The sequence below is a fragment of the Ornithorhynchus anatinus genome, chromosome 2 (genome assembly GCF_004115215.2).
Source record: "Ornithorhynchus anatinus isolate Pmale09 chromosome 2, mOrnAna1.pri.v4, whole genome shotgun sequence".
Lineage (NCBI taxonomy): Eukaryota > Metazoa > Chordata > Mammalia > Monotremata > Ornithorhynchidae > Ornithorhynchus > Ornithorhynchus anatinus.
Genome location: NC_041729.1, coordinates 170,456,673 through 170,482,421, shown reverse-complemented (window position 1 = coordinate 170,482,421; position 25,749 = coordinate 170,456,673). Strand labels below are relative to the sequence as shown.

Sequence of the window (25,749 nt, the reverse complement as noted above, 5' to 3'; positions counted from 1 at the left end):
ACATGCTGTGGTCTGGCCACCTTAGGGAGGGAGTCCCAGGCTGTGGAGAGGGCATGAGCCAGGGTTAGAGGTGGAAGAAGTGAGAGCAAGGTGCTGGACAAAAGGACCCTTGGCTGGAGAAAAGAGCAAGGGTTGTAAAGGGGAGGAATCTAACATCTCCTGAACCCTCACAGCACTCAGGAAGAGAAGGGCTTTCTTTAGGCTTTCCTTTGACCTATGAACTTCAGGCCAGTTTTGCAGCCTTCTAACCTCTGAGTGATGGGTGTGGGAGGCCTGTGGCCAAACTGTCCTGTTGGAGTCCTTCTCTGCCCCTTAGGCGTCTGCCTAGAACTACCAGAAATAGTGATATTTATTGAGTACCCACCTCTGCAGAGCACTGTACTTGGGACTTGGGAAATAAATGATAACCAAATGACCGGTTCCCTGGCTTCAAGGAACTACAACTCTAAGAAGGTAAACAATACATAGAAATATTCGCAACTCAAGGATCACAAATAAAGAGGACATATTTTTATGACTATTGAGGATATAATTATATTTTAAAGTGGTTAACACCCTCTGTTGGATGAGCAAAACAGAAATATTTATAAAGTGGTCTAAATAAGTAGTCAATTAATTAAAAGACATATTTACATGTGCTCAAGTTCATTTCTTGTTCTTGAGCTGCAGAGTGCTGCTGGCAGAAATCCAGCCATCTGCTGGACCTCGTACATCCCAAACTCATCCTCTCCTCTTCTTACTTTACCCTTTTACCTTCCCCTCTACCCAGCAACTTAACTCAACTTACACACTCCCCTGTAGCCCTGGACCAACTCAACAGTATTCTTCCTTTATTCTTGTGCTTCAACCACAGAGCATTGCTGGCAGAAATCCAAACATCAGACCAACCTCATCAGTCTTGACTCCATCCTCACCTACTTTAACTCTGCCCTCTGCTCCTCCCAGAAATAATACATCTCCATCTTTATTGACTCTCATGCCCACTGCCCCTGACAGATGTTTCAGACTTTTAACTCCTTCCTTAAACTTCCTACCCGCCTTTTCCCCACATCTCTTACCTTTAATGACCTTGCCACCTACTTCACTGATGAAATTGAAGCCATCCAGCACGGTGTCCCTAAAATCTCCCTAGCACAGTTCTACTCCCACCCTCCTTCTGCCCACTCAAAATCAGCCAGTGGTATTTATTGAGGCTTACTGTGTGCAGAGCACTGTATTAAAAGCTCATCAGAGTACAATACAATCGAGTTAGTGGACGTGATCTCTGTACACAGCTGTAAATCATACATAATTATTTTTATTAATAACTGTATTGCCCTTTAGACTGTACACTAGTTGTGGGCAAGGAAAGTGACTCTCTCATTCACCCCACACATCCAATCCGTCACCAACACCTGCTGGTCTCACCTTTACAATATCTCCAAGATCCACCCTTTCCTCTCCATCCAAACTGCTATCATGCTGGTACAAGTTCTCATAATATCCCGACTGGATTATTGTGTCAGCCTCCTCTCTGATCTCCCTTCCTCCTGTCTCTCCCCACTCCAGTCTCTTCTTCATTCAGCTACCCAGATCATCTTCCTACAGAAACACTCTGGGCATGTCACTCCCCTCCTCAAAAACCTCTAGTGGTTGCCTATCAACCTTGGCACAAAACAAAAACTCCTCACTCTTGGCTTCAAAGCTCTCCATCACCTTGTCCCCTCCTACCTCACCTCCCTTCTCTCTTTCTACTGCCCACCCTGTACACTCCGCTCACCTGCCACTCACCTCCTCATTGTTCCCCGTTCACGCCTATCCCCGCCGTCGACCCCTGGGCCACGTCCTCCCGCGGTCCTGGAACGTCCTCCCTCCTCACCTCTGCCAAACTGATTCTCTTCCCCTCTTCAAAACCCTACTTAAAACTCACCTCCTCCAAGAGGCCTTCCCAGACTGAGCTCCCCTTCTCCCTCTACTCCCTCTACCACCCCCCCCTTCACCTCTCTGCAGCTAAACCCTCTTTTCCCCCTTTCCCTCTGCTCCTCCACCTCTCCCTTCCCCTCCCCTCAGCACTGTACTCGTCTGCTCAACTGTATATATTTTCGTTACCCTATTTATTTTGTTAATGAATTGTACATCGCCTTGATTCTATTTAGTCACCATTGTTTTTACGAGATGTTCTTCCCCTTGACTCTATTTATTGCCATTGTTCTTATCTGTCTGTCTCCCCCGATTAGACCATAAGCCCGTCAAACGGCAGGGACTGTCTCTATCTGTTGCCGACTTGTTTATTCCAAGCGCTTAGTACAGTGCTCTGCACATAGTAAGTGCTCAATAAATACTATTAAATGAACTATTGAATATCTCCTTGATTCTATTTATCTTGATGATGTAGTTTTGTTTTGTTCTGTTTTGCTTTGCTGTCTGTCTCCTCTGTTTAGACTGTGAGCCCATTATTGGGCAGGGATTGTCTCTATTTTTTGCCGAAGTGTACATTCCAAGTGCTTAGTACAGTGCTCTACATATAGTAAGCGCTCAATAAATACTATTGAATGAATGAATGAAGCCACTTCACTTCTCTGGGCCTCAGTTACCTCATCTGTAAAGAATGGGGATTAGGAGTGTGATCTTCATATGGGACACAGTTGGGAGTATGTCCAACCTAATTACCTTGATCTACCCCAGTGCTTAAAACAGTGCCTGGCACATAATAAGCCCTTAATGAGTACCATAATTATTATTATTATTCCCACATTTTTAGTTTGGGGCCATGCCCCCAATGTAGATGACTTGGTGGTTCCCATAAATTTAGTATGGGGCAGTGTCCCAATGTGAATGGTTCAGTAGCTTTCATCTGTTTAGTGTGGGGACAGTGCCCAATGTGGATTGTTCAGTGGTACTCAATTGTTAGGTATGGTATCAGTGTCCCCACTGTGGACTGTTCACGGTGTCCATATCTTTGGTATGGGACAGTGCCCCAGGACGGATCATTTTGTGGTTCCTATGTGTTTAGTATGGGGAAGTGCCCCCAGGTGCATTCCAAAAATCCTCAAACTTCCAGCAGACAAGAGAAGCCAAGGTTGAGAAGATTGACAGAAGCTCCAGATGTTACTTCTGAAGTGTCTCCCAGCATTTGGGGGTCTCCAGGAGAATTATCCCAACAGCAATGGGAGACACTGGACCCTTAAAGCCCTCAAGGCCATAGCCTCCCTTCTCAGCCTCTTTCGTCTTCCCTAGAAATTGGTCCTCCAGGTCAGAGAGGTGAGTTCATTCCCAGCCTTTGCCCAGAGTCATAGCCAGATGCACTCTGCTGGGTTACGATATGGGTCAGTGAGAGGCAGATCCCCCTTCTCTGCCCCATTCCCTGTCCCTTCCTGGGACCCATTGGTTGACCCATATTCCAGCTCCCATTCCCTGCTCCATATCTGTTCCCCTTTCCTTGTCTTCCCTGAGAGAAACAGGTGAGTAGGGGCCCAGCCTGTCCAGACCAGAACACAGAGTCCAGGAGAGGCTGAAGGGGATTGAGGGTGATCACTTGTAGGAAGGCGGCTGGTACAAGGATGGCAGAAACAGGCACAAACACAGGCAGTGGAAAGAAAAAAGCTTTATTACCGAATCCTGGACACGGGTTAAGGGTTGGCAGAGAGGAGCTGGGGGGGAATTGGATAAAAAATACAAGGATTTGGGTGGGGGCTGCGACATCTGGCTGGAAGTGAGAAGGGGAAAGGGCAGGAGAGGATCCTGGCTCAGTTGGCCTCCATGGTTTGCTGGATCCAGTCCAGATAGTTGCACACCTTTGTGTAGATGCCAGGCTTGCCTTTCAGAGCACAGCCATAGCCCCAGGAGACAATACCCTGTAGCTGTCCGTTGCAGACCAGGGGGCCACCCGAGTCACCCTGCCAGAGAAAGAGGAGATGTTACATCTGCTCACCCAAACCCCTGCCTACCAGGGGAGGGTCACAGCCCATGGCCAGGACACAGACAGGAGCCAGCACACAACTCGGCCCCAGGACTCTCTGGAGGAAAAGGATGTGCTCAGAGTAGCCATGGTGTCTGTCCACCCCACTGTGGCCCATCCCAGTAATGCTCAGTGAATATCACTGGTGTTCACCTATAACTCCAGGTCCCCCTTCCTGCACCTCCATCCCCAGGATCATGGCCCCAGGGCTCTTGGAAAGAGGTGGGAGAAGTAGGTTCAGTGGTCAGCCTGTTCTCCGGGCTCCCACCAACACTGCTGGCACAGCCTGCCCTCCTCCAACTAATCCTTAGGACTCGGCCCCTGGGCATGTCAATGGACCCAGGATCCTGGGACAGGCTGAAAAGGAGTGGGGGTCCAGGTTGAAGGGAGGGAGACCATGGTGGGGAAAAGGTGAACAGAGAAGGGGAGGAGTGTCTTTGATGGAGGAGGCATGACCATTTGCAGGGACACGAAAGGAAGGGCAGAGTTGCCCTGAGGAGAGTGGGAGAAGCGACCAGGGCAGGGGCATCACCTGGCAGGCATCCTTGCCTCCCTTCAAGAAGCCTCCACAAAACATATTGTTTGTGATTTTTCCTGGGTAGGAGCCCCGGCACCGGCTCTGTGAGATCACGGGGGCATCCAGGCACCGCAACCGTGCTGGAACTTTTTCTGCAAGAGACAAAGGGAATGGAGGGAACCAGATGCCCATCATTCCTGCCCTTTGCATCCCAGTCTTCTTCTCAGTCAGTCAGCATGTAAAAATAGTGGCCGGTGATCACCAGAACCCCCCCTCAAACCCCAATCTCCATAGAGAAGCAGTGCGGCTTAGTGGAAAGAGCATGGGTTTGGAGTCAGAGGTCATGGGCTCCAAAGGTCATGGGGTTCTAATCCCTCCTCTGCCACTTGTCAGCTGTGTGACTTTGGGCAAGTCACTTCACTTCTCTGTGCCTCAATTACCTCGTGTAAAATGGGGTTGAAAACTGTGAGCCCCATGTGGGACAACCTGATTACCTTGCATCAACCCCAGGGCTTAGAACAGTGCTATGCACATAGTAAGGGCTTAATAAATACTGTAATAGCAACTCCCAATCTATTGGCCCTCTCATTCAGCACACATGAGCTATGTCTCCTGACCAGCTACCACAAACAGCCCCATGGCTCTGGTGTCCCACCATCATCACTCCCCCGATCCCTCTCCACCCCCGGGCCCTGAGGACCAAAGGCTGGTCCAGTCTAGCATCACTGACCGCCACTGCTCACGGTGTTGCCCCAGCCGGACAACAGGCATTCATCACCAGGGAGGGCACAGGCAGTAGGCAGAGCAACTGTGTCCACGGTGTGGTTGTCCAGGGCAGCAGGGGTGGCCAGCTTGACCAGCATGATGTCATTGTCCACGGTCCTTCTGTTGAAGTCAGGGTGGCGGAACATCTTGGCGGCCGAGATGAATTGCTCACTACCCTCTAGCACCTGCAGGTTGTGCTCCCCCAGTCTCACCTGGATGCGACTGAATGGGGCAGAGGCCGTGTTCAGTCAGATCCAGGACCCCCAGCCCCACCCCAGCTTCCAACATGAGACACATCTGGTCACTCATCACAATCTGACTTCGTCACCTCAGTGGATAGGTGAACAGGTCGTTGTGGGCAGAAAGCAGACAGTCTGAGGGAACGGGTCCTGGAGTAGAACAGGGGCATGGGCGGGGCTGTCGTTCTGCTTAGTGAAGGATCCTGAGCTTGGGACCCCACCCAGTTCCAACCAGATCTTTGCACCCTCCTGAGCCCTCAACAAAACACTTAGCACAAAGTCATGACCCCAGTGGCTCCCTGGCAGTACCCACAATGAATGAAAGGACATGGGGCAAAAAGGGCAGACCAGTCTCAATGGCCCACAGGGGAGAGGGTATTCACAGGTTACTCACGGGTTGTAACAGTGGGCAGCAGATAGCACCCAGAGGGGGCTGATGAGGGTCCCCCCACAGCGGTGGGTGCCCCCCGAGTTCAAGGAGACCTGGTAGGGCACCGAATTCTTGGGGCAGATGTATCCTCCCACGATCTTGTCCCCATCTTCATCTCCAGCAGGAAACGCAACTGGGGTAGAGACAGAGGACCAAGGTCACCATCCACCATGACTATCTTCCCAAAGGCCCAGAGTTTCTGGAGCATAGAGTCGGGGGCCAAATTGCCAGCCTGGGACCCCTCCTCCATACATACCCCTCCCTGTCCAGCTCTGCCCAGCTCCGGACCTGATTGTTGAGCCCACAGAAGCGCAGAAAGTCAGCCCAGCCCCAGCAGGATCAGGATGGAGACCTTCCACGGAGCCCCTGAAGCCTTAGAGTCTCTATAGACCAGGTGTCTGTGTAAATCTGCTGCTTCTGTAGATGCAGTGTGATCAGTCAATTATATTTATTGAGTGCTTACAGTAGGCAGAGCATGTGTACTAAGCACATGTGAGAGTACAATATAACAATTAGCAGATGCATTCCCTGTCCACAGATATCTTACATTTTAGAGAGGGAATCAGGCACTAATATAAATACAATAAACTACAGATATGTATGTAAATGTTGTGGGGCTGGGAGGGGAGGATTAATACAGGGAGCAAGTCAGAGCAAAGCAGAAGTGAGCTGAGAATAAAGGGAAAGAGCACTTAATCAGGGAAGGTCTCTTCGAGGAGATAATAATAATGATGGTATTTGTTAAGCATTTACTATGTGCAAAGCAGTGTTCTAAGTGCTGGGGTTGATACAAGGTATTCAGGTTGTCCTACGTGAGGCTCACAGTCTTAATCCCCATTTTACAGATGAGGCAACTGAGGCACAGAGAAGTTAAGTGACTTGCCCAAAATCACACAGCTAAGTGGCAGAGCTGGGATTAGAACCCATGACCTCTGACCCAAACCCGTGCTCTTTCCACTTATTGAAGGAGATGTGCCTTCAATAAGGCTTCGAAGGGAGGCTGAGTAATTGGACCTGCAGAACTCTTACAAACATGGATCCCTTGACAGCTGATTCCCCTATAGACCCAGAGATCTGGGGGCCCTGAAAACTCAGGTCCTGAACTATGTGGGGCCAGGAATGAATCTGACTTGGTCAGATCTGCCTCCACACTCCTGCCTCCTCGCTCTTCTGGCCATACCACATAGTCCCCTTTCTCCTCTATCCTCTGCTGGCCATACCAAAAGCAGTTCCCTGCATTGAGATCCACTGCCAGCCATGCTGAGCGGTCCCCTGCCTCCAGATCCACTGCCTGCATTGCTGGACAGTCCCCTGCCTCCAGACACTCTACCAGCTGTAGTGGGCTGTCCCAACCCTCCAGACCATCTGCCAGACATCCCAGGCTTTTGGGACTCTGTCTCCAGATCCTCTGGTGGAAATCCTGGGCAGTTCCTTGCCCAAGACCTCCTGCCTCCCATTCAGGTTAGGGACCATTCCCCCTCCCGGTTGCAAGTTCCCACTCTCCCCCCACTCCCAGTTGGATGGATGCTGGGGAATTCCGTGGGGAGGCAGAAGCCCCATACTGACCGGCTGCCCCCAGGAGGGCGAAGATCAGGACAGAATCCATGTAGCTGTTCTGTGTCTGGTTCCAGGATGAACCCCAACCTGAGAGACCCAGTATTTATCCCCCCAGACCCACCACCTTATCTCAAGTACCCTGGTCCCAGGTGTGCGTTCAGAGGGGCAGCTCAGAGACCCTGATCTCAGGGAGGCAGGTGGGACGCGTCTCTGGTTAATCATTGCCCAGATGCTGGGATGCAGTCCAAGCCCCCCGTACAGGGAACCTGACTGAGAAACCAGAAAGGTGGATGTTTGTGGGGGACGTGGGCTCTGAGGGCTAGGGCTCATTACCAGTGCCTGTAGCCCAAGGGTTCCTGCCTGGAAGAACTGGGGGTAGGGGAGGGGGACTCTGAGAACAAAGTTCAGGTAACTTTTCCCCCACAGCCTTCCCACACCAATGTGGAGCCTCCCCTCCCCCAATAACTCCCTGCTGAGGTTGGGGACCTGTGAAGGAGATGAGGTCCAAGGAAACTGGGCACTGGTCAAGATGGAGGGATGCACTGAAGGGTGGGGGGTGATCTGGGTCAGAAACAGTTTCCAAACCCAACGGGACTGGTTTGGTTCTGGTTCCTTAATCTGCTTGTCCTACTGAGATGTTGATGAAGTCAGGAATGGAATGGTTGGGAACAAGAAAAAAGAAATTTCAAGTTTCAGTGTGGCCTAGTGGGGAAGTCAAGGGCCAGTGGTCAGAAAACCACTTGTCTGCTTTGTGACTTTGTTCAAGTTACTTACTGTTCTGTGCCTCAGTTTCTTCATATGAATGATGGGAATTGAATACTTTCTCCCTTCTACTTAGACAGTGATTCCCTAGTGAGCCTGATCTGTGTGATCCGGATTATAGTAGAAGATCAGCGAGGTAGGTAGGAGAGGGAAACTGTTTGATGCCTTTCCACATTCTTCTTCTGGCCTGGCACTCCCTTCCTTTCATATGGATAGACCACCACTCTCCCCTTCTTCAAAACCTCCTAAAATATTCCTGTCCCAAAATGGGCTTCCCTATCTTGGCCCCCTTTCCTTCCATTTACCTTCCCTTCTACATTGGTTATTTGTTTGGATGTGTATCTCTTAAGCACTTGATATTCATCTCAGCCTTAGCTCCACAGCTCTTATGTGCATAACCTCACACTTTCCCATTCCCATGTCAGTAATGTATTTCAGTGTGTCCATCTCTGTCTCTAGACTGTGTATTCTAAAGGATTCTGGTCACAGGTGTGCCTCCGCAGGGGAATCCCACAGACCCCGATCCCCAGGAGGCAGGTGGGCCATGTCCCAGGCTAATCATTGCCCAAAGGTCCAAGGGGCCAGGACAATGTGGAGTTTGGAGGGAGATATTGAGGACTCAGTCCAGGAGCAGGAGGTCTGACTGATTCCTCCCCCATGGGGCATTCGGTCTATCCCTCCCCCACCCTCAGCTCCCTGCTGTGCTAGGTCCTGTGGGGACATGAGGTCAGAGAGCATGCACAGTGGGGGAAGAACTGGGGAGTGGAATCTCAGGAACAAAACCTGCAGAGAAGGAAATGAAATGCTACCCTAGGAGTTAGGGAGGGCAGTGGTCTGTATGCTTTGGGGAGGGAAGTCCCCAGCCTGAACCAAGGTCAGAGGTGAAAGACTTTAGAGCAATGTGCTGGACAAAGGAGTGCTTTGCTGAAGAGCAAAGGTAGCGACAGGAAGGAACCTAACTTCTCCTGAATGTGCACAGCACTCATAAAGAGAAGGGTTTTCTTTAGGCTTCACTTTGATCTGTGACCTTCAGACCATTCATTCATTCATTCATTCATTCATTCATTCATTCGTACTTATTGAGCACTTACTATGTGCAGAGAACTGTACTAAACGCTTGGAATGTACAAATCGGCGCAGATAGAGACAGTCCCTGCCCTTTGACGGACTTACAGTTTAATCGGGGGAGACAGGCAGACAAGAACAATGGCAATAAATAGAGTCAAGGAGAAGAACATCTCATTAAAACAATGACAAATAAATAGAATCAGGGTGGTATACATCTCATTAAACCAAATAAATAGGGTGATGAAGATATATACAGTTGAGCGAACGAGTACAGTGCTGAGGGGATGGGACGGGAGAGGGGGAGGAGCAGAGGGAAAGAGGGGAGAAGAGGGCTTAGCTGCAGAAAGGTGAAGGGTAGGGTAGAGGGAGCAGAGAGAAAAGGGGGGAGCTCAGTCTGGGAAGGCCTCCTGGAGGAGGTGAGCTTTAAGTATGGATTTGAGGAGGGGAAGAGAATTAGATTGTCAGAGGTGAGGAGGGAGGGCATTCCAGGACCGCGGGAGGACGTGGCCCAGGGGTCGACGGCGGGATAGGCGAGACCGAGGAACGGTGAGGAGGTGGGCGGCAGAGGAGCGGAGCGTGCGGGGTGGGCAGTAGAAAGAGAGAAGGGAGGAGAGGTAGGAAGGGGCAAGGTGATGGAGAACCTTGAAGCCTAGAGTGAGAAAAGAGACCAAAGTGACTGCTTCTGACCCCTGAGTGATGGTGTGGGAGGCCTATCCCTATTGTGTGTTTGGAGCAGAATGACTACCAGAAGTAGTGATATTCACTGAGTGCCCACTTCTGTGGTGTACTATACTGGGGCCTCAGGAAATATAGGATAACCAAACGACCCATTCCCTGGCTTCAAGGGGCTGCTTCTCTAACCTGAAAGACAATGTTCATAAAAATATTCACAACTTGGGCAGTCCAAAATAAAGGTGACATGTCTCTGGACATGTTAAGAAGGGTGTAAATAAAGTCATCCAAAAGCTGGACGGTGAAAAAAACAGAGTGGAAAGAGCATCAATTCTTTTGAAATGTGGTGTTGGAGAAGGCTTTCACGAATACCATGGACTGCCCGAAAAACAAACAAATGGATTTTGGAACAAATTAAGCCAAAGTGGTCTTTGGAAGGCCAAATGATTTGACTTAGATTATTGTATTTTGACAGATATTTAGGAGTACTAATTCTCTGTAGAAGACACTAATGCTAGGAAAGTCCGGGAAAATGATGATGTTGGTATTTGTTAAGCACTTACTATGTGCAGAGCACTGTTCTAAGTGCTGGGGTAGATACAGGGTAATCAGGGTGTCCCTCGTGAGGCTCACAGTTAATCCCCATTTTACAGATGAGGTAACTGAGGCACAGAGAAGTTAAGTGACTTGTCCACAGTCACATAGCTGACAAGTGGCAGAGCTGGGATACGAACCCAAGACTTCTGACTCCTGTGAAAATGTGGAAGAGGCAGATAAGCAGTTAGATGGATAGAAACCATAACAGTGATAATGCAAGAAGCATTAGAAAGGATACAGATTATGACAGAAGACAGGATATTTTCAAGAAATATATACATAGAGTCACTATAAATTGGAAATGACTTGATGGTACTTGATAATAATACGTCTATGACTAATGATAATGATAATAATAATAGGTATTTTTAAGTGCTTACTATGTGCCAAGCATGGTTCTAAGCACTGGGGTAGATACAAGGTTATCAGGTTGTCCCACATGGGGCTAACAGTCTTAATCCCCATTTTCCAGATGAGGTAACTGAGACACAGAGAAGTTAAGTGGCTTGCCCAAACTCACACAGCTGATAAGTGACAGCTTCGGGATTCAAACCCACTGACTCCCAAGCCTGTGCTCTTTCCACTAAGTCATGGCTGCTTCTCTATTAAGGATTATTAAGGATAGTTTAAATAAATTAATAAGAGCTTAATGTAACCTCTATGGTTAAGAGAAACAGAAATATTTACAAGTAGAGTGGTCTAAAGAAGCAATTAAATAATTCATTTTACATATGTACATGTGATTGAGCTCCTTTCTTGTGCCAGTGCTGTGGAGTGCTGCTGGCAGAAATACAGACCCCTGGTTAACCTCGTCTATCCCAAACTCATCTTCTCCTGCTTTTACTTTACCCTTCACCCTCTCCTCCACCCAGCAACAATACTGCCCTGAAATTCCTCTGTCCAAACACAACCATCTCATTTTCCTTCCTTTCCACTAAGCTCTTCCCCCAAAACTGTCTTTTTCTCCATCTCCTCCAACTTTCCAAAGTCAAACAATAATAATTAAAATAATGGTGTATATATTAAGCAACTACTACATGATGAGTACTGTTCTAAGTGCTGGGGTAGATACAAGGTAATCAAGTTGTCCCATTTACAGATGAGGTAACTGAAGCACAAAGGGGTTAAGGGACTGGCCCTAGGTTACGTAGCACGTAAGTGGCTGAGGTGGAATTAGAACCCATGTCCGCTGACTCCCAAGACCTAGCTCTTGCCAATAAGCCATGCTGCTTCTCATCATGGTCCTTTTGGTTTCCATATCTTCATTCTGATGCACAAATCCAGGTCCGCAATAATGCCCTCTCCACTTAACTCAACTTCTACATTCCCCTGTAGCCTTGGAACCCTTCAACAGTAGGCTTCCTCACCTACATAGGCATCCCAACTCTGCCACTTGTCAGTTGTGTGACTGTGGGCAAGTCACTTAACTTCTCTGTGCCTCAGTTACCACATCTATAAAATGGGGACTAAGACTGTGAGTCTCACGTGGGACAACCTGATTACCCTGTATCTACCCCAGTGCTTAGAACAGTGCTGTGCACATAGTAAGCGCTTAACAAATACCAACATTATTATTATTATTACTTTAACTCTGCCCTCTGCTCCACCATGAAATAATACATCTCCATCCTTATTGACTCTCATGCCTACTGCCCGTGCCACATGTTTCAGACTTTTAAATGCTGCCTTAAATCCTCCCTCCCTCTTGTCTTCTGTATGTCCCTGACCTTTGATGTCCCTGTGACCTAGTTCATTGATGAAATTGAAGCCATCAATTATTAAGCCATTCCTAAAATCTCTCTTGCACTCACTTCTCCACTCCAATATACTTCTGCCCCCTCTTCGATGCTCCAAATCAGTCAGTGGCATTTATTGAGACTTACCGTGTGCAGAGCACTGGACTAAAAGCTTGGTAGAATACAATAGAATTAGTAAACATGATCACTGTACATATCTATGTCACATATTATAAATTATTTATATTAATATATGTAACCACTGTAGAGTATAAGCTCATTGTGGGCAGGGACCATGACTACCAATACTTGAGTACTGTAGTCTCCCAGGGGCTCAGTATGTTGCTCTGAACGGAGTGATTGCTCAATAAATGATTATGATGATGATGATGATGGTATTTGTAAAGCGCTTACTATGTGCCAAACACTATTCTAAGCACTGGGGTAGATACAATCTACAATCTCCCTAATCTGGGAGAAGCAGCGTGGCTCAGTGGAAAGAGCCTGGGCTTTGGAGTCAGAGGTCATGGGTTCGAATCCCAGCTCTGCCACTTGTCAGCTGTGTGACTGTGGGCAAGTCACTTAACTTCTCTGGGCCTCAGTTACCTCATCTGTAAAATGGGGATTAAGACTGTGAGCCCCACGTGGGACAACCTGATTCCCCTATGTCTACCCCAGCGCTTAGAACAGTGCTCGGCACATAGTAAGCGCTTAACAAATACCAACATTATTATTATTATTACAATATAATCAGGTTGCCCTGTGTGGGGCTCACAATCTTAATCCCCATTTTATAGATGAGGTAACTGAGGCACAGAGAAGTGAAGTGACTTGCCCAAAGTCACACAGCTGACAAGTGGTGGAGTTGGATTAGAACCCACAACCTCTGACTCTCAAGTCCAGGCTCCTGCCCTTAAGCCATCCTGCTTTGATTGGCTGATAGTCTTCCATCCTTCCCAGTAGCATCAAAAGAGGAAATCTCCCAACTCCTCTCAAAATCCACTCACTCCACCTGCACCTCTGACCCCCTGCCTTCACATCACATCAAAACACTTGCTCCCTCCCTTTGTTTCTCCCTGACTGCCATCTTCAACTGTTCACTTTCTAATAGCTTCCTTCCTACTGCTTTCAAATATGCCTAGTATCTCCTATACTAAAAACTTTCTCTTGACCCTATGGTTCCCTCTAGTTATCACCCCATTTCCCTCCAACCATTCATTTCCAAACCCCTTGGCTGAGCTGTCTTCACCTGCCGCCTCCATTTCTTCTCCCCAAATTCTTTCCTTAATCCTTTGCAATCTGGCTTCCGCCCCATTCACTCCACAGAAATGGCCCTCTCTAAGGTCACCAGTGATCTCCTTCTTGACAAATCCATCAGCCTCTATTCTCCCCAACCTTTTGACTGTCTTTGACACTGTTGAACACCCCCTTTCCTGGAAATATCTTCTAAACCAGGCTTCAGACCCTGTCCACTCCTGGTTCTCCTTCTAGCTCTCTGGCTTTCTTCAGCTCCTCCTCTGCCTCCCACCACTAACTTTGGGAGTTCCTCAAGGTTCAGTTCCTGGTTCTTTTCTATTCTCTATCTACCCTATTCCCTTGGAGAACTCATTCTCTCCCATGGCTTCACTTCCCATCTCTGTGCAGATGACTCCCAAATCCACCTCTCCAACCTCAAACCTCTCTCTGTGCAGCATCACATTACCTTCAGCCTTGCTGCAACAACATCTGTTATATAGTATTCTCCCAAACACTTAGTACAGTGGTTTGCACAAATTGAGCACTCAATAAATACAACTGAATGAATAAATAAATGAATGAATATCTCAAACATGTCCAACATGTCCAAAGCAGAACTCTTTAGCTTCCTAACCAAGTCTGATCTTCCCCACTACTTTTCTGATCACTATAGACAGAACTGCTATTTTCCCTTGTCTCACAGCCCTGTAACCACAACTTATCTCTCTCACTGATCCAACATATTCAGTCACCAAATTCTGTTAGTTCTACCTACACAACAGTGTCAAAATCTGCCTTGTCTTCTCTATCCAAATTACTGCCATGCTGATCCAAGCACTTATCCTTTCATGCCCTCACTACTACATCAGCTTCTTCACTGACTTCCCTGCATCCAGCCTCTCCTCACTCCAGTCCCTACTTCACTCTGCTGCCCCGATCATAACTGCCCCGATCATTTTCCTAAAAATCCAGTCAGTCTTTATCTCCCAACTCCTGTAGGAGTTGCCCATCCAACTCTGCAACAAACAGAAACTCCTTACCATCTCGCTTCAAAACACTCAGTCAGCTCTCCCCCTCTTACCTTACCTAATGATGTTGTCTTGTTTGGTTTTGTTCTGTTTTGCTTTGCTGTCTGTCTCCCCGGTTTAGACTGTGAGCCTATCATAGGGCAGGGATTGTCTCTACCTGTTGCCAAATTGTATATTCCAAGCGCTTAGTACAGTGCTCTGCACATAGTAAGCACTCAATAAATGCTATAGAATGAATGAATGAATGAACCTAACTGATTTCCTACTGCAATCCTGTCTCCATACTTTACTCATCTAATACAATTTACTGTACCTTACTCTCTTCTGTTTAAGTCTGTCGATCAGTCAATGGCATTTGTTAAATGTTTAATAATGTACTAGACACTGTTCTAAGCTCTGGTAAAGATACAAATCAGGTTGGACAAAATCCCTGTTATAAGTGGAGCTCACAGTCTTAACCCCCATTTTATAGATAATGTAAATGAGGCACAGAGAAGTTAAGGGACTTGCTCAAGAACCCAGAGCAGGCAAGTAGCAAAGGTGGGATTAGAAGGACCTGACTTCCGGTCCCATATCTAGACCATGCTGCTTCTCATTTATTGAATGCTTGTGTGCAGACCACTGAAGAAGCATGGTGCAGTGGATAGAGCATGGTTCTGGGTGTCAGAGGATTGTGGATTATAATCCTCGCTCTGCCACTTGACTACTGTGTGACCTTGGGCATGTCAATTGACTTTTCAGTGCCTCAGTAGCCTCATCTGTAAAATAGGAATTGAGACTGTGAGCCCCACGTGGGACAGGGTCTGTGTCCAACCTGATTTGCTTGTGTCCACCCCGGCGCTTAGTACAGTGCCTGACACACAGTAAGCACTTAATAAATAATAATAATACCATTATTATTATTAAGCAGTTGGGAGAACACAGTGCAATATAGTTAGTTGGCAGGGTTTATCCCTGCTCATGAGGAGTTTACAGTCTAGAGGGGGCGACAGGCATAAAAATAAATTAAAGAAAAGGGAATAGGCGAGTAAAAGGGTTATGTACACAAGTGCAGTGGGATTGAGGGTGGGGTGAATACCAAGGTCTTGAGCGGTCCAGATCCAAGAGAAAGGGTGATGCAGAAGGGAGGTCGAGTAGGGAAAATGAGGGCTTAGTCAGGGAAGACCTCTTGGAAGAGGGATTATTTCAGGAGGGTTTTTTAAGGTGGAGAGAGTGGTACTCAGATCTAAAGGGGCAGGATTTCTGGGCCATAAGGAGGATGTGGGTAAGAGGTCCACGGCAAGACTGAGGTCATCAAGGTACAGTTGGCATTAGAGGAGTGTGGCATTAGAGGAATCAATGTGACCTAATGTGTAGAACTCAGGCATGGGAGTCAGAAAGACCTGGGTTCTAATTCCAGCTCCACCACTTGATTAACATGTGACTTTAGGCAAGTCACTTCACTTCTCCGGGCCTCAGTTACCTCATCTGTAAACTCGGGATTAAGAAGTTCCTCAAGGGTCAGTTCTTGGCCCTCTTCTGTTCTCCATCTACACTCACTCCCTTGGTGAACTCATTCACTCCCACGGCTTCAACTATCCTCTCTATGCAGATTCATTCAATAGTATTTATTGAGCGCTTACTATGTGCAGAGCACTGTACTAAGCACTTGGAATGTACAAATCAGTAACAGAGACAGTCCCTGCCCTTTGATGGGTTTACAGTCTAATCGGGGGGATTAGATCAGATGACACACAAATCTACATCTCTACCCCTGTCCTCTCCCCCTCCCTTCAGGCTCGTATCTCCTCCTGCCTCCGGGACATCTCCACCTTGATGTCTGCCCACCACCTAAAACTCAACATGTCCAAAACTGAGCTCCTTATCTTCCCTCCCAAGCCCTGTCCTCTTCTTGACTTCCCTATCATTGTGGATGGTATGACCATCCTTCCCAGCTCTCAAATCCGCAACCTTGGGGTCATCCTTGACTCAGCTCTCTCATTCACCCCACACATCCAATCCGTCACCAAGACCTGCCGGTTTCACCTTTATAATATCGCCAAGATCCGCCCTTTCCTCTCCACCCAAACAGCTATCTTACTGGTACAGGCTCATAATATCCCGGCTGGATTATTGTGTTGGCCTTCTCTCTCATCTCCCTTCCTCCTGTCCCTTTCCGCTCCAGTCTATTCTTCATTCCACTGCCCGGCTCATCTTCCTGCAGAAACGCTCTGGGCATGTCACTCCCCTTCTTAAAAACCTCCAGTGGTTGCCTATCAACCGCCACATGAAACAAAAACTTCTCACTCTAAGCTTCAAGGCTCTCCATCACCTTGCCCCCTCCTACCTCTCCTCCCTTCTCTTTCTACTGCCCACCCCGTAGGCTCTGCTCCTCTGCTGCCCACCTTCTCACCGTCCCCCGTTCTCACCTATCCCGCCATCTACCCCTGGCCCATGTCCTCCTGCTGCCCTGGAATGTCCTCCCCCCTCACCTCCGCCAAACTAATTCTCTTCCCCTCTTCAAAGCCCTACTTAGAGCTCACCTCCTCCAAGAGGCCTTCCCAGACCAAGCTTTCCCTTTTCCCTCTGCTCCCTCTCTACCCTCCCTTCACCTCCCCTCAGCTAAGCCCCTTACCCCCCCTTATCTCTCTGCTCCTCCCCTTCTCCCTTCTCCTCCCCTCAGCACTTTGTTCATCCGCTCATTTGTATATATTTTTATTACCCTATTTATTTTGTTAATGAGATGTACATCACCTTGATTCTATTTATTGCTATTGTTTTTGGTCTGTCTGTCTCCCCCGATTAGACTGTAAGCCTGTCAATGGGCAGGGACTGTCTCTATCTGTTGCCAATTTGTACAGTCCAAGCACTTAGTACAGTGCTCTGCACATAGTAAGCGCTCAATAAATACTATTGAATGAATGAATGAATAATCCCTCCACGAAAAAAGCTTCCCTGACTAGACCCCCATTTCTCTTATTTGCCCTACCCTCTATATTGGTTATTTACTTGGATCTGTAGCCCTTAAGCACTTGATATTCTTCTCAACCTTAGTCCCACAGCTCTTACGTGCTTATCCTCATGCTCTCCCGTTCCCTTATAAGTAATGTATTTCAATTACTCCATCACTGTCTCTAGAATGGAAATTCTCAAGGTCTCAGGCCACAGGTGTGGTTTCGCAGGGAAATTCCAGAGACCCAGATCCCAGAGAGACAGGTGGGCCATGTCCCAGGTTAATCTTTGCCAGGGACCAGGGACCAGGGACCAAGGACCAGGATGGTGGGAGCTCATAGGGTACATGGGCTCCTAGGGGCAGGTTTTGCTGGTCTCATGGGCTGCGAATGCTGGTAGACCAGTGATCCCAGTCCCATAGGAGCTAGGGGCAGGGTTGGAGATTTTGAGGACCCAGTCCAGCCAGGTGCACAGTCCTTGTCCTACATGGGGCTCACACTCTTAATCCCCATTTTAAAGATGAGGGAAGTTAGACAAAGAGAAGAGAAATGTCTTGCCCAAGGTCACAAAGTAGACAAGTGGCAGAGTCAGAATTAGAACCCAGATATTTCTGGTCCCCAGGACTATGCTCTATCTCCCAAGCCACACTGCTTACCCCAATCCTAAAAAACCCTTCCTTGACCCCAGTTCCCATCTTCCTCCTGGCATTTCTCTCAAGTGTCTGGACAAAGTTGTTTAATCCTGCTTTCTCCACTTCCTCTCCTCCGATTCTCTCCAAGATCCTCTCCAACCTGGTTTCTGCCCCATTCACTCCACAGAAACAGCCTCTCTAAGGTAACCAATGATCGTCTCACCATAATCCAATGGCCTCTACTCCATTCTAATCCTCCTAGACCTCTCAGCTGCCTTGGACACTGTAGACCTCCCTTTTCTCCTTGAAACTTTATCCAACCTTGGATTCACTGGCACTCTCCTCTCTTGGTTCTCCTCCTATCTCTCTGATGGCTCCTCCTCCTCTGCCTCCCACACTCTAACAATAGGGGGTTCCTCAAGGCTCAGTTTTAGGCCCCCTTCTCTTTACCCTTTACACCCTTTGCCTTGGGGAATTCATTCACTACCATGGCTTCAATTACCATCTCTATGCAGTTGATTCTGAGATTTACTATTCCTCTTTTCTTCAAGACATATCTACTTGAATGTACTGCTGACACCTCAAATTAAATATGTCCAAAACTGAACTCCTACAGTTCCCACCCAAACCCCATCTTCCCCCTTCTTTCCCATCACTATACATAACATCGCTATCCTCCCTATCTCACATATCCATAACCTTGGCATTTCATCAACTCATCTCATCTCTCTCATTCTACCCACATATTCTATCTGTCACCAATTCTTGTCAGTCTACCTTCACAACATTGCTAAATTCTGTCCTTTCCTCTCCATCCATACTGCTACCATGCTGATCCAAGCACTTATCCTATCCCACCTTGACTGCATCTCTGCATCTCAACATCTCTGTCCCTGCTGAGCTTCCGGCCTCCAATCTCTCCCCATTCACTTGGCTCCATGGATCATTTATTCCCGAAATATTTGATTCATGTCACCCCAAGAACCTCCAGTGGCTACCAATGTATCGCTTTAAAGCACTCAATAAACTGGCCCTATACTGCCTCACTGCACTAATCTCTTACTCCAGCCCTGCCCATCCACTTCACTCTTCTACACCAGCATACTCACTGGGCCCCAGTCTTGTCTATCTCTCCACCAACCCCTTTCCCACATGCTCTTGCTGGCCTGCAACTCCCTCCCTGTCCATATACTCTAGACCACGCCTCTATCCACCTTCAAATCATTACTGAGGTCATCTCCTCCAAGAGACCTTCCCCGATTAAGACCTCTTTTTCTTGGCTCATTCTACCCCTTGTGTCATCTGTGCACTTGGGTCTGTGATCCTTAGACATTTGATATTTGCCCCACCCTCAACCCCCAGCACTTGTGTACAAATCTTTAAATTATATATTATTTATTCATATTAATATTTATCTCTCCCTCTAGACTGTAAACTCATCGTGTGCAGGGAATGTGTCTGATAATTCTGTTGTATTGTACTTTCCCAAGTGCTTAGTACAGTGTTCTGCATAGAGTAAGCACTCAATAAATATCATTGATTGACTGATTGATTGATTGATTGATTGAACACTGTCTTAGTCCTTGGTCCCTTGTCCACAGGGAAAGAGGCTGAATCTGGATCTCCGGGGAGGTGGGTCCTGAGTCCACATGCTCAGCCCACTGTCCCCCTGAAGATTAAGAGGAGGGGAAGGGGGCATAACCCTCACCTGCACCCAAGCTCTGCATTCATACTCTCTGCCCCTCCTATTGGAATGTTGGCTTCTCTTGATAGAATAAAAACTGTTTGTTGGGAAAGGAGCATGTAGATGGTTCGGTGGTTCCCATCTGTTTAATATGTTGCATTGCCCCAGTGTAGATAGTTTGATGGTTTATATACATTTAGTATGGGCAGTTGTCCCACTGTAATAATATTGATAATAATGGTATTTGTTAAGCACTTACTACGTGCCAAGCACTGTTCTAAGCACCAAAGTAGATACAATGTTATCAGGTTGTCCCACGTGGGGCTCGCAGTCTTAATCCCCATTTTCCAGATGAGGGAACTGAGGCACAGAGAAGTGAAGTGACTTGCCCAAAGTCACACAGCTGACAAGTGGCAGAGCTGGGATTAGAACCCATGACTCTGACTCCCAAGCCCGTTCTCTTTCCACTGAGCCATGCTGCATCTGTTTAGTATGGGGCCAATGTCCCCATTGTGGATGGACCGGTGGTTCCCATCTAGTTAACTTGAGGCAGTGCCCCCCTGGTGCCCAACTGTTTAGTTTGGGGACAGTGCCCCATTGTGGATAGCTTGGTTGCTCCCATTGATTTATTATGAGGCAATGCCCCCAGTGTGGACAACTTGGTGGCTCCTATTTGTTTAGAACATGGCAGTGCCCCTAGCTTGCACTTCAGAAATACTCAAACTTCTAGCATACATGCGGGGCCAAAGTTGGGAAAATTGGCAGAAGCTCCAGATGTCACTTCAGAAGTTTCTCCCACAGCCTGGGCATCTCCAGGTGAATTACGTGACAGCAGTGGGAGACACCAGATCCTCAGAGCTCACAAAGCCACAGCCTCCCTCCTCAGCCTGTTTTGTTTTCCCTAGGGATCAGTCCTCCAGGACAGAGAGTTGGGTTCATTCCTGCCTTCCACCCAAAGTCTTGCCCAGATCCACCCCTCTGGGATGCAAAGAATGTGGGCCAGTGAGAGGCTCATCTCCCTCCAGGGACCAATTTGTTGGCCCATGTTCCAGCTCCCGTTCCCTGCTCCACATCCATTTTCCCTTACTTGTGGAGAACAGGTGAGAAAAGACCCAGCCCACCCATACCAAAGCCCGGAGCCCAGGAAGGGCAAGTGGAGGGAAGGGGGGATGACTGTTAGGGAAGGGGATGATATGAGGATGGCAGAAACAGGCACAGACACAGCTAATGGTCAGAAAAGGTTTATAACCAAATCCCAGTTGTGAGTAGAGGCTTGAAGGGGAGGAGGTTGGATACAAGCATGAAAGTTTGGGTGGGGGCTGGGACAGCTGGCTAGAGGTGAGAAGCAGAAAGGGCAGGAGAGGGTCCTGGCTCAGTTGGCCTCCATGGTCTGCTGGATCCAGTCCAGGTAGTTGCACACCTTGGTGTAGACGCCAGGCTTGCCTTTCAGAGCACAACCGTAGCCCCAGGAAACAATGCCCTGCAGCTGCCCACTGCAGACCAGGGGGCCACCGGAGTCCCCCTGACAGAAAAAAAGGAGAGGTTACCCAACCCCCTGCCTGCCAGAGAAGGTTCCAAACCACGACCAGGACAGAGCCAGGAGTCAGGATCATCCTTGACTCTGCCCTTTTATTCACCCCACATATCCAATCTGTCACCAAATCCTGCCGGTCTAACCTTCACAAAATCGCCAAGATCCGCCCTTTCCTCTCCATTCAACACGCTACCACATTAGTACAATCACTCATCCTATCCTGACTGGATTACTGCATCAGCCTCCTTTCTGACCTCCCAACTTCCTGTCTCTCCCCACTTCAGCCCATACTTCACTCTGCTGCCCAGATGATCTTTATACAGAAACATTCAGGGCATGTCACCCCCCCCCTTTCAAAAATCTCCATTGTTTGCCTATCAATCTCCGTATGAAACAAAAACTCCTCACTATTGGCTTCAAAACTCTCCATCACTTTGTCCCTTCTTACCTCACCTCTCTTCTCTCCTTCTACATCCCAGCCCGTACACTGCTTTCTTCTGGTGCTTACCTTTTCACTGTGCCTCAGTCTCGCCTGTCTCACCGCAGACCCATGTCCCATGTTCTACTTCTGGCCTGGAATGCCCTCCCTCCTCAATTCCACCAAGCAATCACTCTTCACCCCTTCAAAGCCCTATTGAAGGAGCATTTCCTCTAAGAGGCTTTCCCAGACTAAGTTCCTTTTTCCTCAGCTTCCCCTCCCTACCCTGTCACCTCGACTTGCTACCCTCTGCTCTTCTCCCCCTCTCCCGACCCCACAGCACTTATGTATATATGTATATATCTATAATTCTATTTATTTATATTGATGCCTGTTTACTTCTTTTGATGTCTGTCTCCCCGCCCCAGACTGTGAGCCCATTGTGGGTAGGGATTGTCGCTCTTTATTGCTGCATTGTACTTTCCAAGAACTTAATACAGTGCTCTGCACCTAGTAAGCTCTTAATAAATACAATTGAATGAATGAATGAATGAATGAGTGCAGCCCCAGCACTGGGAACCCTTGGTCTTTGGAGGCAAAGCACTCTCTCAGACCAGCCATGGATCTGTCCACCCCAGTGTGGCCCATCCCACTGGTGTTCAGTGAATACCACTGGTGATAACCTGGAACTCCAGCTCTTCCTTCCTGCACCTCTATCCCCAGAATCATGGTTCCAGGGCTCTTGGAAAGAGATGGGAGAAGTAGGTTCAAGGGTCAGCCTGTGCCCAGGCTCCCACCAACACTGCTGGCACTGCCCGCCCTCCTCCAAAAGTAAGTGCTCAATAAATACAATTGAATGAATGAATGAATGAATGATTGAATGATACTCAGGACTTGGCCCCTGAACATGTCAGTGGACTCATAATCCTGGGACAGGTTGGATGGTGAGGGTCAAGGATGAAGGAAAGGGGGCCTTGGTGGAGAAAAGGCAAACAGAGAAGGGGGGAGTGTCTGTGGTGGAGGAGGTGTGATCATGGTGAAGAAAGAAATGAACAGGAAGGGCAAGGGTGTCCGGGGAAGAAGGGTAGAAGTGGCCAGAGCAGGGGCATCACCTGGCATGCATCCTTGCCTCCCTTCAAGAAGCCTCCACAAAACATATTGTTTGTGATTTTTCCTGGGTAGGAGCTCCAGCACTGGCGCTGAGAGATCACGGGAGCATCCAGGCACCGCAGCCGCGCTGGGACTTTTTCTGCAAGAGAGAGAGGGGATGGAAGGAACAAGGTGCCCACCATTCCTGCCCCTGGCATCCCGGGCTTCTTCTCAGTACAGTCAGGGTGTAAAAATAATGGCTGGTAATCACTAGAACCCCCTCCTACAACCCCAATCCCATAGCAACTCCCAACCCACCAACCCTCCCATGCAGCACATTTTAACTATGACTCCTGACCAGCCTCCACACTCAGTCCCATGGCTCTGGTGTCCCACCATCATCACTCCAACCGCCCCTGGGCCCTGAGTACCAAAAACTGGTCCAGTCTAGCATCACTGACCGCCACTGCTCACAGTGTTGCCCCAGCCGGACAACAAGCATTCATCACCAGGGAGGGCACAGGCAGTAGGCAGAGCGACTGTGTCCACGGTGTGGTTGTCCAGGGCAGCTGGGGTGGCCAGCTTGACCAGCATGATGTCATTGTCCACGGTCCTTCTATTGAAGTCAGGGTGGCGGAATATCTTGGCGGCTGAGATGAACTGCTCGCTGTCCTCCAGCACCCGTAGGTTGTACTCCCCCAGTCTCACCTGGATGCCGCTGGATGGGGTAGGGGTGGCATTAAGCCCTTTCCAGGACCCCCAGCCTCATCCCAACCCCAAGATGGGATGCATCTGGTCACCTCTCACAAGCCAACCTTGTCACCTCAGTGGATAGGTGGCCAGGTCGTGTTGAGCAGAGAGCAGAGGGAATGGGTCCTGGAATGGACCTCCAGACAGAGCAGATCAGGGGCATGGGCTGGGATGTTGTTCTGATTCGGGGAGGACCCAAAGCTTGGGACCCCACCCAGTTCCAACCAGATCTATGCACCCTCCTGAGTCCTAGCCCAAGAGCTTAGAGCAGAGCCCTGGTCCCTGTGGTTCCCCAACAGTCCCCACAATGGATGGATGGGCAAAGGGCTGGGAGGGAGGACCAGTCCCCATGACCCACAGGGGTGGGGGCATCCACAGGTCACTCACGGGTTGTAGCAGTGGGCAGCAGACAGTACCCAGAGGGGGCTGATGAGGGTCCCCCCACAGCGGTGGGCACCCCCTGTGTTCAAGGAGACCTGGTAGGGCACCGAGTTCTTGGGGCAGATGTATCCTCCCACGATCTTGTCCCCATCTTCATCTCCAGTAGGAAACGCAACTGGGTTAGAGACGGAGAGAGGACTGAGGTCACCATCCACCATGACTCTCTTCCCAAAGGCCCAGAGCTTCTGGAGCATAGAGTCAGGCACCAAATTGCTGGCCTGGGACCCCTTCTCCACACATACCCCTCCCTGTCACAGTCCCAGCTCGGATCCTGATTACTGAGCCCACAGCACCGTGGGAAATCAGCCCAGCCCCAGAAGAACCAGGAAGGAAACCATCCATGGAGCCCCTGTGGACCAGGCATCTGAATAAACATGCTGCTCCTGTAGATGTAGTATGATCAGTCAGTCAGATTTACTGAGCACTTACTGTAGGCAGAGCACGGTACTAAGCACATGGGAGAGTGCAATATAACAATTAATAGGCACATTCCCTGCCCACAAAATACCTTAGAGTCTAGAGTGGGGGAACAGACATTAATACATCGTATGTAAGTTCCTGTGGGGCTGGGAGGGTGGGACCAAGTCAGAGCAAAACAGAAGGGAGCTGAGGAACAGGAGAAGAGGGTTTAGTCAGGGAAAGTCCCTTGGAGGAGATGTGCCTTCTATAAGGAAGGCTTTGAAGAGGCGGTGAATAATTGGACCCATAAAACTCTTACAAATTTGGATCTCTTGACATCTGAATCCCCTATAGACCCAAAGATCTGAGGGCCCTGCAGTCTCAGTTGCTGAACTAGTGGGGCCCAGGGAACAATCCAGTCTGGTCATCCCCGACTCCACACCCTCTGGCGGGCAGTGCCATACTGGGCTGTCCCCTATCTCCAGACCCTCTGCTGTACTTCCAAGGTTTTTTTTTAGCCTGTCTCCAGACCCTCTGGCACCAATTTTTGGCTGTTCCTTTCCCAAGGCCTCTTGTCAACCACCCAGGCCAGGATACCCACCTCCCGGCTGCAATCTCCCTCTCTCCCCACCCTGGTTGGATGGATCCTGGGGAATTCCCCAGCGAGGCAGAAGCCCCATACTGACCGGCTGCCCCCAGGAGGGTGAAGATCAGGACAGACTCCATGTAGCTGCTCTGTGTCTGGTTCCAGGATGACCTCCAACCTGACAGACCCAGTATTTATCCCCCCAGACTCACCACCTTATCTCAAGTACCCTGGCCACAGGTGTGTGTTCAGAGGGGTAGCTCAGAGACCCTGATCTCATGGAGGCAGGTGGGACACGTCCCGGGTTAATCATTTCCCAGATGCTGGGACCCAGGCCAAGCAATCCATCCCGGGAACCTGACTGAGGAACCAGCAAGGTGGGATGCTTGTGAGGGACATGGGCTCCAAGGGCTAGGGCTCATTACCAGTGACTGTAGCTCAGGGTTCCCTACCAGGAAGAACTGGGGGTAGGGTGAGAGACCCTGAGGACCACGTCCAGGTAATTCTTCCCCACACCAACGTTGAGTCACCTCTCCCCCATCAACTCCCTGCTGTGGTGGGGACCTGTGAAGGAGATGAGGGCCCGGGAGAGAAGGCACTGGTAAAGATAGAGAGATGCATTAAAAGGTGGGGGGTGATCTGTGTCAGGAAGAGTTTCCAAGCCCTAAAGGACTGGTTTGGTTGTAGCTCCTTAATCTGCTGGTCACATTGAGATAGTCACATTGAGATGTTGATGAAATCA

The 25,749-nt window shown here is 49.0% G+C and overlaps 2 protein-coding genes across 2 annotated transcripts; both read right to left on the bottom strand.

Annotated features, from left to right (window-relative positions):
• Positions 1-3,725: 3,725 nt before the first annotated feature.
• Positions 3,726-7,494, bottom strand: LOC100092420 (trypsin-like). The gene is made up of 5 exons (XM_007656151.1): positions 7,455-7,494; positions 5,853-6,021; positions 5,185-5,441; positions 4,470-4,606; positions 3,726-3,875 (listed from the first exon to the last, which is right to left on the bottom strand). Exons 1-5 carry the CDS (start codon positions 7,492-7,494, stop codon positions 3,726-3,728), a joined length of 753 nt encoding a protein of 250 aa, XP_007654341.1.
• Positions 7,495-21,162: 13,668 nt separating this feature from the next.
• On the bottom strand, positions 21,163-25,147 carry LOC114809070 (trypsin-like). The gene is made up of 5 exons (XM_029057876.1): positions 25,108-25,147; positions 23,969-24,137; positions 23,293-23,549; positions 22,855-22,991; positions 21,163-21,312 (listed from the first exon to the last, which is right to left on the bottom strand). The coding sequence occupies exons 1-5, from the start codon at positions 25,145-25,147 to the stop codon at positions 21,163-21,165; spliced, it is 753 nt and encodes a 250-aa protein (XP_028913709.1).
• Positions 25,148-25,749: the final 602 nt, after the last annotated feature.

Bases quoted from the DNA above. Each gene is read 5' to 3' on its own strand.
- LOC100092420 (XM_007656151.1), bottom strand. From the start codon at position 7,494: ATGGATTCTGTCCTGATCTTCGCCCTCCTGGGGGCAGCCG. The intron at 5,442-5,852 runs GTGAGTAACCTG...TGCCCCATTCAG, and splicing joins GCTGCCCACTGTTACAACCC to TCGCATCCAGGTGAGACTGG. The intron at 3,876-4,469 runs GTGATGCCCCTG...TTTCTCTGGCAG, and splicing joins GAGGCAAGGATGCCTGCCAG to GGTGACTCGGGTGGCCCCCT.
- LOC114809070 (XM_029057876.1), bottom strand. From the start codon at position 25,147: ATGGAGTCTGTCCTGATCTTCACCCTCCTGGGGGCAGCCG. The intron at 23,550-23,968 runs GTGAGTGACCTG...TACCCCATCCAG, and splicing joins GCTGCCCACTGCTACAACCC to CGGCATCCAGGTGAGACTGG. The intron at 21,313-22,854 runs GTGATGCCCCTG...TTTTTCTGTCAG, and splicing joins GAGGCAAGGATGCATGCCAG to GGGGACTCCGGTGGCCCCCT.